Source organism: Oncorhynchus clarkii, unplaced genomic scaffold, assembly GCF_045791955.1.
Source record: "Oncorhynchus clarkii lewisi isolate Uvic-CL-2024 unplaced genomic scaffold, UVic_Ocla_1.0 unplaced_contig_7743_pilon_pilon, whole genome shotgun sequence".
NCBI lineage: Eukaryota > Metazoa > Chordata > Actinopteri > Salmoniformes > Salmonidae > Oncorhynchus > Oncorhynchus clarkii.
Genome location: NW_027258942.1, coordinates 25,001 through 42,500, shown reverse-complemented (window position 1 = coordinate 42,500; position 17,500 = coordinate 25,001). Strand labels below are relative to the sequence as shown.

Here is a 17,500-nt window from a genome sequence, read left to right as displayed (position 1 = left end):
ACATACCACAGACACACTGCCCTCATGTAGGGAGGACATACTAAAGACACACTGCACCTCCTCATGTAGGGAGGACATACTACAGACACACTGCACCTCCTCATGTAGGGAGGACATACTACAGACACACTGCACCTCCTCATGTAGGGAGGACATACTACAGACACACTGGATCCCCTCAAGCAGGGAGGACATACTACAGACACACTGCACCCCCCCATGTAGGGAGGACATACAACAGGCACACTGCACCCCCTCAGGTAGGGAGGACATACTACAGATACACTGCCCTCATGTAGGGAGGACATACTACAGACACACTGGATCCCCTCAAGTAGGGAGGACATACAACAGGCACACTGCACCCCCTCATGTAGGGAGGACATACTACAGATACACTGCCCTCATGTAGGGAGGACATACTACAGACACACTGCACCTCCTCACGTAGGGAGGACATACTACAGATACACTGCCCTCATGTAGGGAGGACATACTACAGACACACTGCCCTCATGTAGGTAGGACATACAACAGGCACACTGCACCTCCTCATGTAGGGAGGACATACTACAGATACACTGCCTTCATGTAGGGAGGACATACAACAGGCACACTGCACCTCCTCATGTAGGGAGGACATACTACAGACACACTGCACCTCCTCACGTAGGGAGGACATACTACAGACACACTGCACCCCCTCAGGTAGGGAGGACATACTACAGACACACTGCACCTCCTCATGTAGGGAGGACACACTACAGATACACTGCCCTTATGTAGGGAGGACATACTACAGACACACTGCACCTCCTCATGTAGGGAGGACACACTACAGATACACTGCCCTCATGTAGGGAGGACATACCACAGACACACTGCACCTCCTCATGTAGGGAGGACATACTACTGACACACTGCACCTTCTCATGTAGGGAGGACACACTACAGATACACTGCCCTCATGTAGGGAGGACATACCACAGACACACTGCACCTCCTCATGTAGGGAGGACATACTACAGACACACTGGATCCCCTCATGTAGGGAGGACATACTACAGACACACTGCCCTCATGTAGGGAGGACATACTACAGACACACTGCACCTCTTCATGTAGGGAGGACACACTACAGATGCACTGCCCTCGTGTAAGGAGGACATACTACAGATACACTGCCCTCATGTAGGGAGGACATACTACAGCCACACTGCACCTCCTCATGTAGGGAGGACATACTACAGATACACTGCACCTCCTCATGTAGGGAGGACATACTACAGACACACTGCACCTCCTCATGTAGGGAGGACATACTACAGATACACTGCCCTCATGTAGGGAGGACATACTACAGACACACTGCCCTCATGTAGGTAGGACACACTACAGACACACTGCACCCCCTCAAGTAGGGAGGACACACTACAGACACACTGCACCCCCTCAGGTAGGGAGGACATACTACAGACACACTGCACACCCTCAGGTAGGGTGGACACCCTACAGACACACTGCACCCCCTCAGGTAGGTAGGTCACACTACGGCGAGGTTCACATAATGTCCTTGTCCCATAGTGGTGAAAACAGACTAGTTGTGCAGTATTGTTTCTTTGGTGATTTGGGGTCAGTTTAGTTGGTTAGGATCCCCATTAGCTGTTCCTCATGCAGTAGCTACTCTTTCTGGAGTTCATTTTCCCTTATACCTGAAAGACCAGAAAAATGTCACCTTTGACATTTAGATTTACCCTCTCTGAGTCAGCTGCAAATACTGTATTTTGGGAATCACTCCTCTTACCAACTCTCCATCCCTTTCTACCTCTCTTTCTCTCTCTCTCTCGTGCTCTCCCTCTGTCTAATCCTCCATCTCTCTCTCTCTCTCCCTCTCCCTCTCTCCCTCTCTCTCACTCCCTCTGTCTAATCCTCCATCTCTCTCCCTCTCTCCCTCTCCCTCTCTCCCTCTCTCTCACTCCCTCTGTCTAATCCTCCATCTCTCTCTCTCTCTCCCTCTCCCTCTCTCCCTCTCTCTCACTCCCTCTGTCTAATCCTCCATCTCTCTCCCTCTCTCCCTCTCCCTCTCTCCCTCTCTCTCACTCCCTCTGTCTAATCCTCCATCTCTCTCCCTCTCCCTCTCTCCCTCTCTCTCACTCCCTCTGTCTAATCCTCCATCTCTCTCCCTCTCCCTCTCTCCCTCTCTCTCACTCCCTCTGTCTAATCCTCCATCTCTCTCCCTCTCCCTCTCTCCCTCTCTCTCACTCCCTCTGTCTAATCCTCCATCTCTCTCCCTCTCTCCCTCTCTCTCACTCCCTCTGTCTAATCCTCCATCTCTCTCCCTCTCTCTCTCTCCCTCTCTCTCACTCCCTCTGTCTAGTCCTCCATCTCTCTCCCTCTCTCCATCTCTCTCTCTACCTCTCCCTCTCTCTCCATCACTCCCTCTCTCTAACCCTCCATCTCTCTCCCTCCCTTTCTTTCCCTATCTCAATCTCTCTCTCTCCATCTCTCTCTGTCTCTCTCTCCATCCCTCCTTCTCTCTCTCCCTTCATCTCTCTCGCTCGATCCCTCTCCTGCTCTCTCTCTGTTTCTCTTTCTACAGGGTGATCAGTCGAGCCCCAGGTCTGAAGCTGGTAGTGGAGACTCTAATAACGTCTCTGAAACCTATAGGAAACATTGTCCTTATCTGCTGTGCTTTCTTCATCATATTTGGTATCCTGGGGGTGCAGGTAGGGGCTGTTATCTTTGGAGTACTTGTCTCTCCATCTTTCTTCCTTTGTCTTTTTTTCTATCTCTGTTTTCCTTGTTCCTTCATTTTATCAATATTTCACATTCCCTGTCTTTCTCCTCCAACATATACCCTGTCTTTCTCCTCCAACATATACCCTGTCTTTCTCCTTCAACATATACCATGTCTTTCTCCTCCAACATATACCCTGTCTTTCTCCTCCAACATATACCCTCTTTCTCCTCCAACATATACCCTCTTTCTCCTCCAACATATACCCTGTCTTTCTCCTCCAACATATACCCTGTCTTCCTCCTCCAACATATACCCTGTCTTTCTCCTCCAACATATACCCTGTCTTTCTCCTCCAACATATACCCTGTCTTTCTCCTCCAACATATGCCCTGTCTTTCTCCTCCAACATATACCCTGTCTTTCTCCTCCAACATATACCCTCTTTCTCCTCCAACATATACCCTCTTTCTCCTCCAACATATACCCTCTTTCTCCTCCAACATATACCCTGTCTTTCTCCTCCAACATATACCCTCTTTCTCCTCCAACATATACTCTGTCTTTCTCCTCCAACATATACCCTGTCTTTCTCCTCCAACATATACCCTGTCTTTCTCCTTCAACATATACCCTCTTTCTCCATCAACATATACCCTGTCTTTCTCCTCCAACATATACCCTGTCTTTCTCCTTCAACATATACCCTCTTTCTCCTTCAACATATACCCTCTTTCTCCTTCAACATATACCCTGTCTTTCTCCTCCAACATATACCCTGTCTTTCTCCTCCAACATATACCCTCTTTCTCCTCCAACATATACCCTCTTTCTCCTCCAACATATACCCTCTTTCTCCTCTAACATATACCCTGTCTTTCTCCTCCAACATATACCCTCTTTCTCCTCCAACATATACCCTGTCTTTCTCCTCCAACATATACCCTGTCTTTCTCCTCCAACATATACCCTCTTTCTCCTCCAACAAATACCCTGTCTTTCTCCTCCAACATATACCCTCTTTTTCCTCCAACATATACCCTGTCTTTCTCCTCCAACATATACCCTGTCTTTCTCCTTCAACATATACCCTCTTTCTCCTCCAACATATACCCTCTTTCTCCTCCAACATATACCCTCTTTCTTCTCCAACATATACCCTCTTTCTCCTCCAACATATACCCTGTCTTTCTCCTCCAACATATACCCTGTCTTTCTCCTCCAACATATACCCCGTCTTTCTGTGTCTCTGTTTCCTCACCTTCCTCCCACAGTTGTCTGTCCCTCAGTCTCTGTCCCTTCTCTGTCTTTGTCAGTCTTTGCCACCTGTCTTCCTCTATCTCTCTCTCAATTCCCTAAATCATTCTTGACCATCTATGTAATGACCTCCATATTATTCCATCAAGTGTGTCTATCCTTTGATAATGACATATGAAAGAAACCACTTATATGGTAACAACAAGACATCTGAAGTGGCTCTGTCCATTGTTCCCATTGTTCCCTGACAGCTGTTCAAAGGGAAGTTCTTCTACTGCTTTGGCCCCGACGTCAAGAACATCACCAACAAGTCTGACTGTCTGCAGGCCAACTACAAATGGGTTCATCACAAGTACAACTTTGACAACCTGGGACAGGTAAGGATTTCTCCCAGTATCAATTTCGATGGACAAGGTGTCAAACTGATGGACATGGTGAATGGACCAGTATGAAATACTGAACTGATGGACATGGTGAATGGACGAATACTGAACTGATGGACATGGTGAATGGACCAGTATGAAATACTGAACTGATGGACATGGTGAATGGACCAGTATGAAATACTGAACTGATGGACATGGTGAATGGACCAGTATGAAATACTGAACTGATGGACATGGTGAATGGACCAGTATGAAATACTGAACTGATGGACATGGTGAATGGACCAGTGGAACTGATGGACATGGTAATGAAATACTGAACTGATGGACATGGTGAATGGACCAGTATGAAATACTGAACTGGTGGACATGGTGAAATATGAAATACTGAACTGATGGACATGGTGAATGGACCGATGGACTAATGTTTTGTCTGTGTTTTTGTCTTTATATGTATGTTTATATTTCATGTCTTTCATGTGTGTTCTGTCTGTCTGTGTATGTCTGCATTTCTGCATGTGTGTGTGTGTGTTCTGTGTGTATATGTGTGTGCGCTCTGTACCACAGGCTCTGATGTCCCTGTTTGTGCTGGCTTCAAAGGACGGTTGGGTCAACATCATGTACCATGGCCTGGATGCTGTAGGGGTGGACCAACAGGTAACTAGTCTAATAGTGGTCATCAAGTCTATCCATTATATTTCTATAGATGTATTATTTTTTCAGTTGTGTTGGCTGACTGATCTATCAGAGCATACTCAACTCCTTCTCTCCCGCTCCTCCTTCGACTAAACACTCACATGCACCACTCCTCTCTCTCTCCCTCCTTCTCCCCCTCCCTCGCCCCTCCCTCGCCCCTCCCTCCCCATCTCTCCCTTCCTCTCCATCCCCCTCCCCCCTCCCTCCCTCCCTCTCCCCTCCCCCTCTCCCCTCCCTGCCTCCCTCTATCTCCATCCCCCCTCTCCCTTCCCTCCCTCCCTCTCTCCCTTTAGCCAGTGATCAACAACAGTCCATGGATGCTCCTCTACTTCATCTCCTTCCTCCTCATCGTCAGTTTCTTCGTTCTGAACATGTTTGTGGGCGTGGTAGTGGAGAACTTCCACAAGTGCCGTCAGAACCAGGAAGTGGAAGAGGCTAAAAGGAGAGAGGATAAACGACGGAGACGCATGGAGAAGAAGAGGAGGGGTAAGGGAGAGACGGGAAGAAGAGATAGTACAAGGTGCCTGGAGAGAGAGAGGGCGAGAGAGGGATAGAGGGAGGATGAGAGGGAGAAAGGGAGAGAGGGAGTGGGAGGGAGAGAGGGTGAGAGGGTGAAAGGGAGAAAGGGATGGAGGGAGGGTGAGAGAGGGTGAGAGGGAGAAAGGGATGGAGGGAGGGTGAGAGAGGGTGAAAGGGAGAAAGGGAGAGTGAGAGAGGGTGAGAGGGTGAAAGGGAGAAAGGGATGGAGGGAGGGTGAGAGAGGGTGAGAGGGAGAAAGGGATGGAGGGAGGGTGAGAGAGTGTGAAAGGGAGAAAGGGAGGGAGAAAGAGAGGGGGAGGGAGGATGAGAGGGAGAGAGAGAGGGTGAGAGGGTGAGAGGGAGAAAGGGAGGGAGGGTGAAAGGGTGTGAGAGAGAAAGGGAGGGAGAGAGAGAGAGAGAGCAGAACAGACAGAGATAGATCATCAATGATTGTGTGAATTGTTTATGAGTATCACTCTTGACAGGAGGACATCACAGGAATGCTTTTGAATAGTGTACAGTAATACTATGTATAAAGCACTATTACCTGTGTTTGTCTTCCCTTGCCAGACGCCCAGAAGATCCCCTACTATGCCAGCTACAGCCCCCTCCGCCTGTGGATCCACACTCTGTGTACCACCTACTACCTGGACCTCTTCATCACCTTCATCATCTGTATCAACGTCATCACCATGTCACTGGAACACTACAGCCAGCCACGAGTAAGACTGGAGGGAGCGGTGTGCGTGTGTGGGTGGGGGTGGGGGGGTACAGAAAGACAGAGTGTCATGTGTTTTCATGTACACAGTACCATATGTGACTCCTTCTCTCTCTCTCTCTCCCCTTCCCTCTCACCTTCTCTCTCTCCTCCCTCCCACCATCCCCTCTCTCTCCCCCTCCCACCTCCTTCTCCCCCTCCCCCCTCCCTCCCTCTCACCTCCTCTCTCTTTCCCTCTCTCTCACCTCCTTCTCTCTCTCTTCTCCCTCCTACCATCTCCTTCTCTCTCCCCCTTCCTCCCACCCCCATCTCTCTCTCCCTCCCCCTCCCTCCCTCCCACCTCCTCTCTCTCCCCCTCCCACCTCCTTCTCTCCCCCTCCCCCCTCCCTCCCTCCCACCTCCTCTCTCTCTCCCTCTCTCTCACGTCCTTCTCTCTCTCTCTCCTCCCTCCCACCATCTCCTTCTCTCTCCCCCTTCCTCCCACCTCCGTCTCTCTCTCCCTCCCCCTTCCTCCCTCTCTCCCACCTCCTCTCTCTCCCCCTCCCTCTCACCTCCTCTCTCTCTCTCTCCTCCCTCCCACCATCTCCTTCTCTCTCTCCTTCTCCCTCCCACCTCCTTCTCTCTCTCCCCCTCCCTCCTACCTCCTTCTCCCACCCACCTCTTTCTCTCTCTCCCCCTCCCACCTCCTCTCTCCCCCCGCCTCCTTCTCTCTCTCCCCCTCCCTCCCTCCTCCTCTCTCTCTCTCTCCAACCTCCCTCCCTCCTCCTCTCTCTCTCTCTCCCCCTCCCTCCCACCTCCTTCTCTCTCTGTCTCTCAGTCTCTGGATCTAGTGTTGAAGTACTGTAACTATTTCTTCACATCCACCTTTGTACTGGAGACCCTCCTGAAGCTCACCGCATTTGGCTTCCGACGCTTCTTTAAAGACAGGTAGTTACAGGGCCACACTGACTTACTGAATAAACACTGTATTCACTGCTGCACTGGGGACATACTGTGTGTGTGTGTGTGTGTGTGTGTGTGTGTGTGTGTGTGTGTGTGTGTGTGTGTGTGTGTGTGTGTGTGTGTGTGTGTGTGTGTGTGTGTGTGTGTGTGTGTGTGTGTGTGTGTGTGTGTGTGTGTGTGTGTGTGTGTGTGTGTGTTTGCGCATGTCAGTCATCTCAGTGTGTATGATTCATACAGAGTATATGATTCATAGCTGCCCTTCTTAACCACAACTCCATTAGAAAATAGTTATTCTGACTTCAATGGTACTTCCTGGTAGTGTCATAGCTTTACTATAGCTGAACTATAGCTGGGATACTTCAATGGTACTTCCTGGTAGTGTCATAGCTTTACTATAGTTGAACTATAGCTAGGATACTTCAATTGTACTTCCTGGTAGTGTCATAGCTTTACTATAGCTGAACTATAGCTGGGATACTTCAATTGTACTTCCTGGTAGTGTCATAGCTTTACTATAGCTGAACTATAGCTGGGATACTTCAATTGTACTTCCTGGTAGTGTCATAGCTTTACTATAGCTGAACTATAGCTGGGATACTTCAATTGTACTTCCTGGTAGTGTCATAGCTGAACTATAGCTGGGATACTTCAATTGTACTTCCTGGTATTATCATAGCTTTACTATAAATGAACTATAGCTGGGATACTTCAATTGTACCTCCTGGTATTGTCATAGCTTTAATATAGCTGAAATATAGCTGGGATACTTCAATTATACTTCCTGGTATTGTCATAGCTTTACTATAGCTGAACTATAGCTGGGATACTTCAATTGTACTTCATGGTATTGTCATAGCTTTAATATAGCTGAAATATAGCTGGGATACTTCAATTGTACTTCCTGGTATTGTCATAGCTTTACTATAGCTTAACTATAGCTGGGATACTTCAATTGTACTTCCTGGTAGTGTCATAGCTTTACTATAGCTGAACTATAGCGGGGATACTTCAATTGTACTTCCTGGTAGTGTCATAGCTTTACTATAGCTGAACTATAGCTGGGATACTCTCTGGATAGTCATACAGATACTGCTGAGCTACTGAATAAACACCATCCGTACTGCTACACTGGGGACACTGTGTGTGTTTTCTCACTCTGTGTGATTCATAGTAGTAATGCCACAGCCGTAATATAACCAGGATGCTGTCTCTGTACTAAATGGTACTAGTAAAGGTGACTGAATTAAATACGCTGCACTGGGGACACTGTGTGTGTTTTCTCACTCTGTGTGATTCATAGTAGTAATGCCACAGCCGTAATATAACCAGGATGCTGTCTCTGTACTAAATGGTACTAGTAAAGGTGACTGAATTAAATACGCTACACTGGGGACACTGTGTGTGTTTTCTCACTCTGTGTGATTCATAGTAGTAATGCCACAGCCGTAATATAACCAGGATGCTGTCTCTGTACTAAATGGTACTAGTAAAGGTGACTGAATTAAATACGCTGCACTGGGGACACTGTGTGTGTCATCTCACTCTGTGTGATTCATAGTAGTAATGCCACAGCCGTAATATAACCAGGATGCTGTCTCTGTACTAAATGGTACTAGTAAAGGTGACTGAATTAAATACGCTGCACTGGGGACACTGTGTGTGTCATCTCACTCTGTGTGATTCATAGTAGTAATGCCACAGCCGTAATATAACCAGGATGCTGTCTCTGTACTAAATGGTACTAGTAAAGGTGACTGAATTAAATACGCTACACTGGGGACACTGTGTGTGTTTTCTCACTCTGTGTGATTCATAGTAGTAATGCCACAGCCGTAATATAACCAGGATGCTGTCTCTGTACTAAATGGTACTAGTAAAGGTGACTGAATTAAATACGCTACACTGGGGACACTGTGTGTGTTTTCTCACTCTGTGTGATTCATAGTAGTAATGCCACAGCCGTAATATAACCAGGATGCTGTCTCTGTACTAAATGGTACTAGTAAAGGTGACTGAATTAAATACGCTGCACTGGGGACACTGTTTGTGTTTTCTCACTCTGTGTGATTCATAGTAGTAATGCCACAGCCGTAATATAACCAGGATGCTGTCTCTGTACTAAATGGTACTAGTAAAGGTGACTGAATTAAATACGCTGCACTGGGGACACTGTGTGTGTTTTCTCACTCTGTGTGATTCATAGTAGTAATGCCACAGCCGTAATATAACCAGGATGCTGTCTCTGTACTAAATGGTACTAGTAAAGGTGACTGAATTAAATACGCTACACTGGGGACACTGTGTGTGTCATCTCACTCTGTGTGATTCATAGTAGTAATGCCACAGCCGTAATATAACCAGGATGCTGTCTCTGTACTAAATGGTACTAGTAAAGGTGACTGAATTAAATACGCTACACTGGGGACACTGTGTGTGTCATCTCACTCTGTGTGATTCATAGTAGTAATGCCACAGCCGTAATATAACCAGGATGCTGTCTCTGTACTAAATGGTACTAGTAAAGGTGACTGAATTAAATACGCTACACTGGGGACACTGTGTGTGTCATCTCACTCTGTGTGATTCATAGTAGTAATGCCACAGCCGTAATATAACCAGGATGCTGTCTCTGTACTAAATGGTACTAGTAAAGGTGACTGAATTAAATACGCTGCACTGGGGACACTGTGTGTGTCATCTCACTCTGTGTGATTCATAGTAGTAATGCCACAGCCGTAATATAACCAGGATGCTGTCTCTGTACTAAATGGTACTAGTAAAGGTGACTGAATTAAATACGCTGCACTGGGGACACTGTGTGTGTTTTCTCACTCTGTGTGATTCATAGTAGTAATGCCACAGCCGTAATATAACCAGGATGCTGTCTCTGTACTAAATGGTACTAGTAAAGGTGACTGAATTAAATACGCTGCACTGGGGACACTGTTTGTGTCATCTCACTCTGTGTGATTCATAGTAGTAATGCCACAGCCGTAATATAACCAGGATGCTGTCTCTGTACTAAATGGTACTAGTAAAGGTGACTGAATTAAATACGCTACACTGGGGACACTGTGTGTGTCATCTCACTCTGTGTGATTCATAGTAGTAATGCCACAGCCGTAATATAACCAGGATGCTGTCTCTGTACTAAATGGTACTAGTAAAGGTGACTGAATTAAATACGCTGCACTGGGGACACTGTTTGTGTCATCTCACTCTGTGTGATTCATAGTAGTAATGCCACAGCCGTAATATAACCAGGATGCTGTCTCTGTACTAAATGGTACTAGTAAAGGTGACTGAATTAAATACGCTGCACTGGGGACACTGTGTGTGTCATCTCACTCTGTGTGATTCATAGTAGTAATGCCACAGCCGTAATATAACCAGGATGCTGTCTCTGTACTAAATGGTACTAGTAAAGGTGACTGAATTAAATACGCTGCACTGGGGACACTGTTTGTGTCATCTCACTCTGTGTGATTCATAGTAGTAATGCCACAGCCGTAATATAACCAGGATGCTGTCTCTGTACTAAATGGTACTAGTAAAGGTGACTGAATTAAATACGCTGCACTGGGGACACTGTGTGTGTTTTCTCACTCTGTGTGATTCATAGTAGTAATGCCACAGCCGTAATATAACCAGGATGCTGTCTCTGTACTAAATGGTACTAGTAAAGGTGACTGAATTAAATACGCTGCACTGGGGACACTGTTTGTGTTTTCTCACTCTGTGTGATTCATAGTAGTAATGCCACAGCCGTAATATAACCAGGATGCTGTCTCTGTACTAAATGGTACTAGTAAAGGTGACTGAATTAAATACGCTGCACTGGGGACACTGTTTGTGTTTTCTCACTCTGTGTGATTCATAGTAGTAATGCCACAGCCGTAATATAACCAGGATGCTGTCTCTGTACTAAATGGTACTAGTAAAGGTGACTGAATTAAATACGCTGCACTGGGGACACTGTTTGTGTTTTCTCACTCTGTGTGATTCATAGTAGTAATGCCACAGCCGTAATATAACCAGGATGCTGTCTCTGTACTAAATGGTACTAGTAAAGGTGACTGAATTAAATACGCTGCACTGGGGACACTGTGTGTGTCATCTCACTCTGTGTGATTCATAGTAGTAATGCCACAGCCGTAATATAACCAGGATGCTGTCTCTGTACTAAATGGTACTAGTAAAGGTGACTGAATTAAATACGCTGCACTGGGGACACTGTGTGTGTTTTCTCACTCTGTGTGATTCATAGTAGTAATGCCACAGCCGTAATATAACCAGGATGCTGTCTCTGTACTAAATGGTACTAGTAAAGGTGACTGAATTAAATACGCTGCACTGGGGACACTGTGTGTGTTTTCTCACTCTGTGTGATTCATAGTAGTAATGCCACAGCCGTAATATAACCAGGATGCTGTCTCTGTACTAAATGGTACTAGTAAAGGTGACTGAATTAAATACGCTACACTGGGGACACTGTGTGTGTCATCTCACTCTGTGTGATTCATAGTAGTAATGCCACAGCCGTAATATAACCAGGATGCTGTCTCTGTACTAAATGGTACTAGTAAAGGTGACTGAATTAAATACGCTACACTGGGGACACTGTGTGTGTCATCTCACTCTGTGTGATTCATAGTAGTAATGCCACAGCCGTAATATAACCAGGATGCTGTCTCTGTACTAAATGGTACTAGTAAAGGTGACTGAATTAAATACGCTACACTGGGGACACTGTGTGTGTCATCTCACTCTGTGTGATTCATAGTAGTAATGCCACAGCCGTAATATAACCAGGATGCTGTCTCTGTACTAAATGGTACTAGTAAAGGTGACTGAATTAAATACGCTGCACTGGGGACACTGTGTGTGTCATCTCACTCTGTGTGATTCATAGTAGTAATGCCACAGCCGTAATATAACCAGGATGCTGTCTCTGTACTAAATGGTACTAGTAAAGGTGACTGAATTAAATACGCTGCACTGGGGACACTGTGTGTGTTTTCTCACTCTGTGTGATTCATAGTAGTAATGCCACAGCCGTAATATAACCAGGATGCTGTCTCTGTACTAAATGGTACTAGTAAAGGTGACTGAATTAAATACGCTGCACTGGGGACACTGTTTGTGTCATCTCACTCTGTGTGATTCATAGTAGTAATGCCACAGCCGTAATATAACCAGGATGCTGTCTCTGTACTAAATGGTACTAGTAAAGGTGACTGAATTAAATACGCTACACTGGGGACACTGTGTGTGTCATCTCACTCTGTGTGATTCATAGTAGTAATGCCACAGCCGTAATATAACCAGGATGCTGTCTCTGTACTAAATGGTACTAGTAAAGGTGACTGAATTAAATACGCTGCACTGGGGACACTGTTTGTGTCATCTCACTCTGTGTGATTCATAGTAGTAATGCCACAGCCGTAATATAACCAGGATGCTGTCTCTGTACTAAATGGTACTAGTAAAGGTGACTGAATTAAATACGCTGCACTGGGGACACTGTGTGTGTCATCTCACTCTGTGTGATTCATAGTAGTAATGCCACAGCCGTAATATAACCAGGATGCTGTCTCTGTAATAAATGGTACTAGTAAAGGTGACTGAATTAAATACGCTGCACTGGGGACACTGTTTGTGTCATCTCACTCTGTGTGATTCATAGTAGTAATGCCACAGCCGTAATATAACCAGGATGCTGTCTCTGTACTAAATGGTACTAGTAAAGGTGACTGAATTAAATACGCTGCACTGGGGACACTGTGTGTGTTTTCTCACTCTGTGTGATTCATAGTAGTAATGCCACAGCCGTAATATAACCAGGATGCTGTCTCTGTACTAAATGGTACTAGTAAAGGTGACTGAATTAAATACGCTGCACTGGGGACACTGTTTGTGTTTTCTCACTCTGTGTGATTCATAGTAGTAATGCCACAGCCGTAATATAACCAGGATGCTGTCTCTGTACTAAATGGTACTAGTAAAGGTGACTGAATTAAATACGCTGCACTGGGGACACTGTTTGTGTTTTCTCACTCTGTGTGATTCATAGTAGTAATGCCACAGCCGTAATATAACCAGGATGCTGTCTCTGTACTAAATGGTACTAGTAAAGGTGACTGAATTAAATACGCTGCACTGGGGACACTGTGTGTGTTTTCTCACTCTGTGTGATTCATAGTAGTAATGCCACAGCCGTAATATAACCAGGATGCTGTCTCTGTACTAAATGGTACTAGTAAAGGTGACTGAATTAAATACGCTGCACTGGGGACACTGTGTGTGTCATCTCACTCTGTGTGATTCATAGTAGTAATGCCACAGCCGTAATATAACCAGGATGCTGTCTCTGTACTAAATGGTACTAGTAAAGGTGACTGAATTAAATACGCTGCACTGGGGACACTGTGTGTGTTTTCTCACTCTGTGTGATTCATAGTAGTAATGCCACAGCCGTAATATAACCAGGATGCTGTCTCTGTACTAAATGGTACTAGTAAAGGTGACTGAATTAAATACGCTGCACTGGGGACACTGTGTGTGTTTTCTCACTCTGTGTGATTCATAGTAGTAATGCCACAGCCGTAATATAACCAGGATGCTGTCTCTGTACTAAATGGTACTAGTAAAGGTGACTGAATTAAATACGCTGCACTGGGGACACTGTGTGTGTTTTCTCACTCTGTGTGATTCATAGTAGTAATGCCACAGCCGTAATATAACCAGGATGCTGTCTCTGTACTAAATGGTACTAGTAAAGGTGACTGAATTAAATACGCTACACTGGGGACACTGTGTGTGTTTTCTCACTCTGTGTGATTCATAGTAGTAATGCCACAGCCGTAATATAACCAGGATGCTGTCTCTGTACTAAATGGTACTAGTAAAGGTGACTGAATTAAATACGCTGCACTGGGGACACTGTGTGTGTCATCTCACTCTGTGTGATTCATAGTAGTAATGCCACAGCCGTAATATAACCAGGATGCTGTCTCTGTACTAAATGGTACTAGTAAAGGTGACTGAATTAAATACGCTGCACTGGGGACACTGTGTGTGTCATCTCACTCTGTGTGATTCATAGTAGTAATGCCACAGCCGTAATATAACCAGGATGCTGTCTCTGTACTAAATGGTACTAGTAAAGGTGACTGAATTAAATACGCTGCACTGGGGACACTGTGTGTGTCATCTCACTCTGTGTGATTCATAGTAGTAATGCCACAGCCGTAATATAACCAGGATGCTGTCTCTGTACTAAATGGTACTAGTAAAGGTGACTGAATTAAATACGCTGCACTGGGGACACTGTGTGTGTCATCTCACTCTGTGTGATTCATAGTAGTAATGCCACAGCCGTAATATAACCAGGATGCTGTCTCTGTACTAAATGGTACTAGTAAAGGTGACTGAATTAAATACGCTGCACTGGGGACACTGTTTGTGTTTTCTCACTCTGTGTGATTCATAGTAGTAATGCCACAGCCGTAATATAACCAGGATGCTGTCTCTGTACTAAATGGTACTAGTAAAGGTGACTGAATTAAATACGCTGCACTGGGGACACTGTGTGTGTTTTCTCACTCTGTGTGATTCATAGTAGTAATGCCACAGCCGTAATATAACCAGGATGCTGTCTCTGTACTAAATGGTACTAGTAAAGGTGACTGAATTAAATACGCTGCACTGGGGACACTGTTTGTGTCATCTCACTCTGTGTGATTCATAGTAGTAATGCCACAGCCGTAATATAACCAGGATGCTGTCTCTGTACTAAATGGTACTAGTAAAGGTGACTGAATTAAATACGCTGCACTGGGGACACTGTTTGTGTCATCTCACTCTATGATTCATAGTAGTAATGCCACAGCCGTAATATAACCAGGATGCTGTCTCTGTACTAAATGGTACTAGTAAAGGTGACTGAATTAAATACGCTGCACTGGGGACACTGTTTGTGTTTTCTCACTCTGTGTGATTCATAGTAGTAATGCCACAGCCGTAATATAACCAGGATGCTGTCTCTGTACTAAATGGTACTAGTAAAGGTGACTGAATTAAATACGCTACACTGGGGACACTGTGTGTGTCATCTCACTCTGTGTGATTCATAGTAGTAATGCCACAGCCGTAATATAACCAGGATGCTGTCTCTGTACTAAATGGTACTAGTAAAGGTGACTGAATTAAATACGCTGCACTGGGGACACTGTGTGTGTCATCTCACTCTGTGTGATTCATAGTAGTAATGCCACAGCCGTAATATAACCAGGATGCTGTCTCTGTACTAAATGGTACTAGTAAAGGTGACTGAATTAAATACGCTGCACTGGGGACACTGTGTGTGTTTTCTCACTCTGTGTGATTCATAGTAGTAATGCCACAGCCGTAATATAACCAGGATGCTGTCTCTGTACTAAATGGTACTAGTAAAGGTGACTGAATTAAATACGCTACACTGGGGACACTGTGTGTGTTTTCTCACTCTGTGTGATTCATAGTAGTAATGCCACAGCCGTAATATAACCAGGATGCTGTCTCTGTACTAAATGGTACTAGTAAAGGTGACTGAATTAAATACGCTGCACTGGGGACACTGTTTGTGTTTTCTCACTCTGTGTGATTCATAGTAGTAATGCCACAGCCGTAATATAACCAGGATGCTGTCTCTGTACTAAATGGTACTAGTAAAGGTGACTGAATTAAATACGCTGCACTGGGGACACTGTGTGTGTTTTCTCACTCTGTGTGATTCATAGTAGTAATGCCACAGCCGTAATATAACCAGGATGCTGTCTCTGTACTAAATGGTACTAGTAAAGGTGATTGAATTAAATACGCTACACTGGGGACACTGTGTGTGTCATCTCACTCTGTGTGATTCATAGTAGTAATGCCACAGCCGTAATATAACCAGGATGCTGTCTCTGTACTAAATGGTACTAGTAAAGGTGACTGAATTAAATACGCTGCACTGGGGACACTGTTTGTGTTTTCTCACTCTGTGTGATTCATAGTAGTAATGCCACAGCCGTAATATAACCAGGATGCTGTCTCTGTACTAAATGGTACTAGTAAAGGTGACTGAATTAAATACGCTGCACTGGGGACACTGTTTGTGTCATCTCACTCTGTGTGATTCATAGTAGTAATGCCACAGCCGTAATATAACCAGGATGCTGTCTCTGTACTAAATGGTACTAGTAAAGGTGACTGAATTAAATACGCTGCACTGGGGACACTGTTTGTGTTTTCTCACTCTGTGTGATTCATAGTAGTAATGCCACAGCCGTAATATAACCAGGATGCTGTCTCTGTACTAAATGGTACTAGTAAAGGTGACTGAATTAAATACGCTGCACTGGGGACACTGTTTGTGTCATCTCACTGTATGATTCATAGTGTTTGCTGTACTGTAGGTAGTTTAAGTTAGGGTTAAAATTAGGTTGACAGGTTAGGGTTAAAGTTAGGTTGACAGGTTAGGGTTAAGGTTAGGTTGACAGGTTAGGGTTAAGGTTAGGTTGACAGGTTAGGGTTAAGGTTAGGTTTAAGGTTAGGTTTAAAGGTTAGAGTTAAGGTTAGGTTTAAAGGTTAGGGTTAAGGTTAAGGTTAGGTTTAAAGGTTAGGTTTAAAGGTTAGGGTTAAGGTTGGGTTTAAAGGCTGTGCCAGCTAGTGACCACTCTGCAGAGCTGCCTCCAGAACAATATTCATGATGCTAATCTGCTATACTTGCATTGTGTGTAGATGTATCATTGTCCATTTCATCAGATGCAGAATAACTATAGTTAGTACACTCCTCTATCCTCATCTCTTACCCATTCCTTACCCATCTCTGAATCATCTCTGACCCATTCCTGACCCATCTCTGACCCATTCCTGACCCATCTCTGAATCATCTCTGACCCATTCCTGACCCATCTCTGAATCATCTCTGACCCATTCCTTTCCCATCTCTGGCCCATTCCTGACACATCTCTGAATCATATCTGAATCATCTCTGACCCATTCCTGACCCATCTCTGAATCATCTCTGACCCATTCCTGACCCATCTCTGAATCATCTCTGAATCATCTCTGACCCATTCCTGACCCATCTCTGAATCATCTCTGAATCATCTCTGACCCATTCCTGACCCATCTCTGAATCATCTCTGAATCATCTCTGACCCATTCCTGACCCATTCCTGACCCATCTCTGACCCATTCCTGACCGATCCCTGACCC

The 17,500-nt window shown here is 45.1% G+C and overlaps 1 protein-coding gene across 1 annotated transcript in view; it reads left to right on the top strand.

Annotated features, from left to right (window-relative positions):
- The window catches only part of LOC139399216 (voltage-dependent T-type calcium channel subunit alpha-1I-like), a gene marked incomplete at both ends in the record, with an annotated part of 34,674 nt that overhangs the window by 956 nt on the left and 16,218 nt on the right, over nt 1–17,500 (top strand). Inside the window, 6 exons of the mRNA XM_071144730.1 lie at nt 2,600–2,726; nt 4,246–4,371; nt 4,948–5,037; nt 5,370–5,562; nt 6,166–6,317; nt 7,131–7,240. Coding sequence (XP_071000831.1) covers nt 2,600–2,726; nt 4,246–4,371; nt 4,948–5,037; nt 5,370–5,562; nt 6,166–6,317; nt 7,131–7,240 — 798 coding nt within the window. The remainder of the gene's footprint in view (nt 1–2,599; nt 2,727–4,245; nt 4,372–4,947; nt 5,038–5,369; nt 5,563–6,165; nt 6,318–7,130; nt 7,241–17,500) is intronic.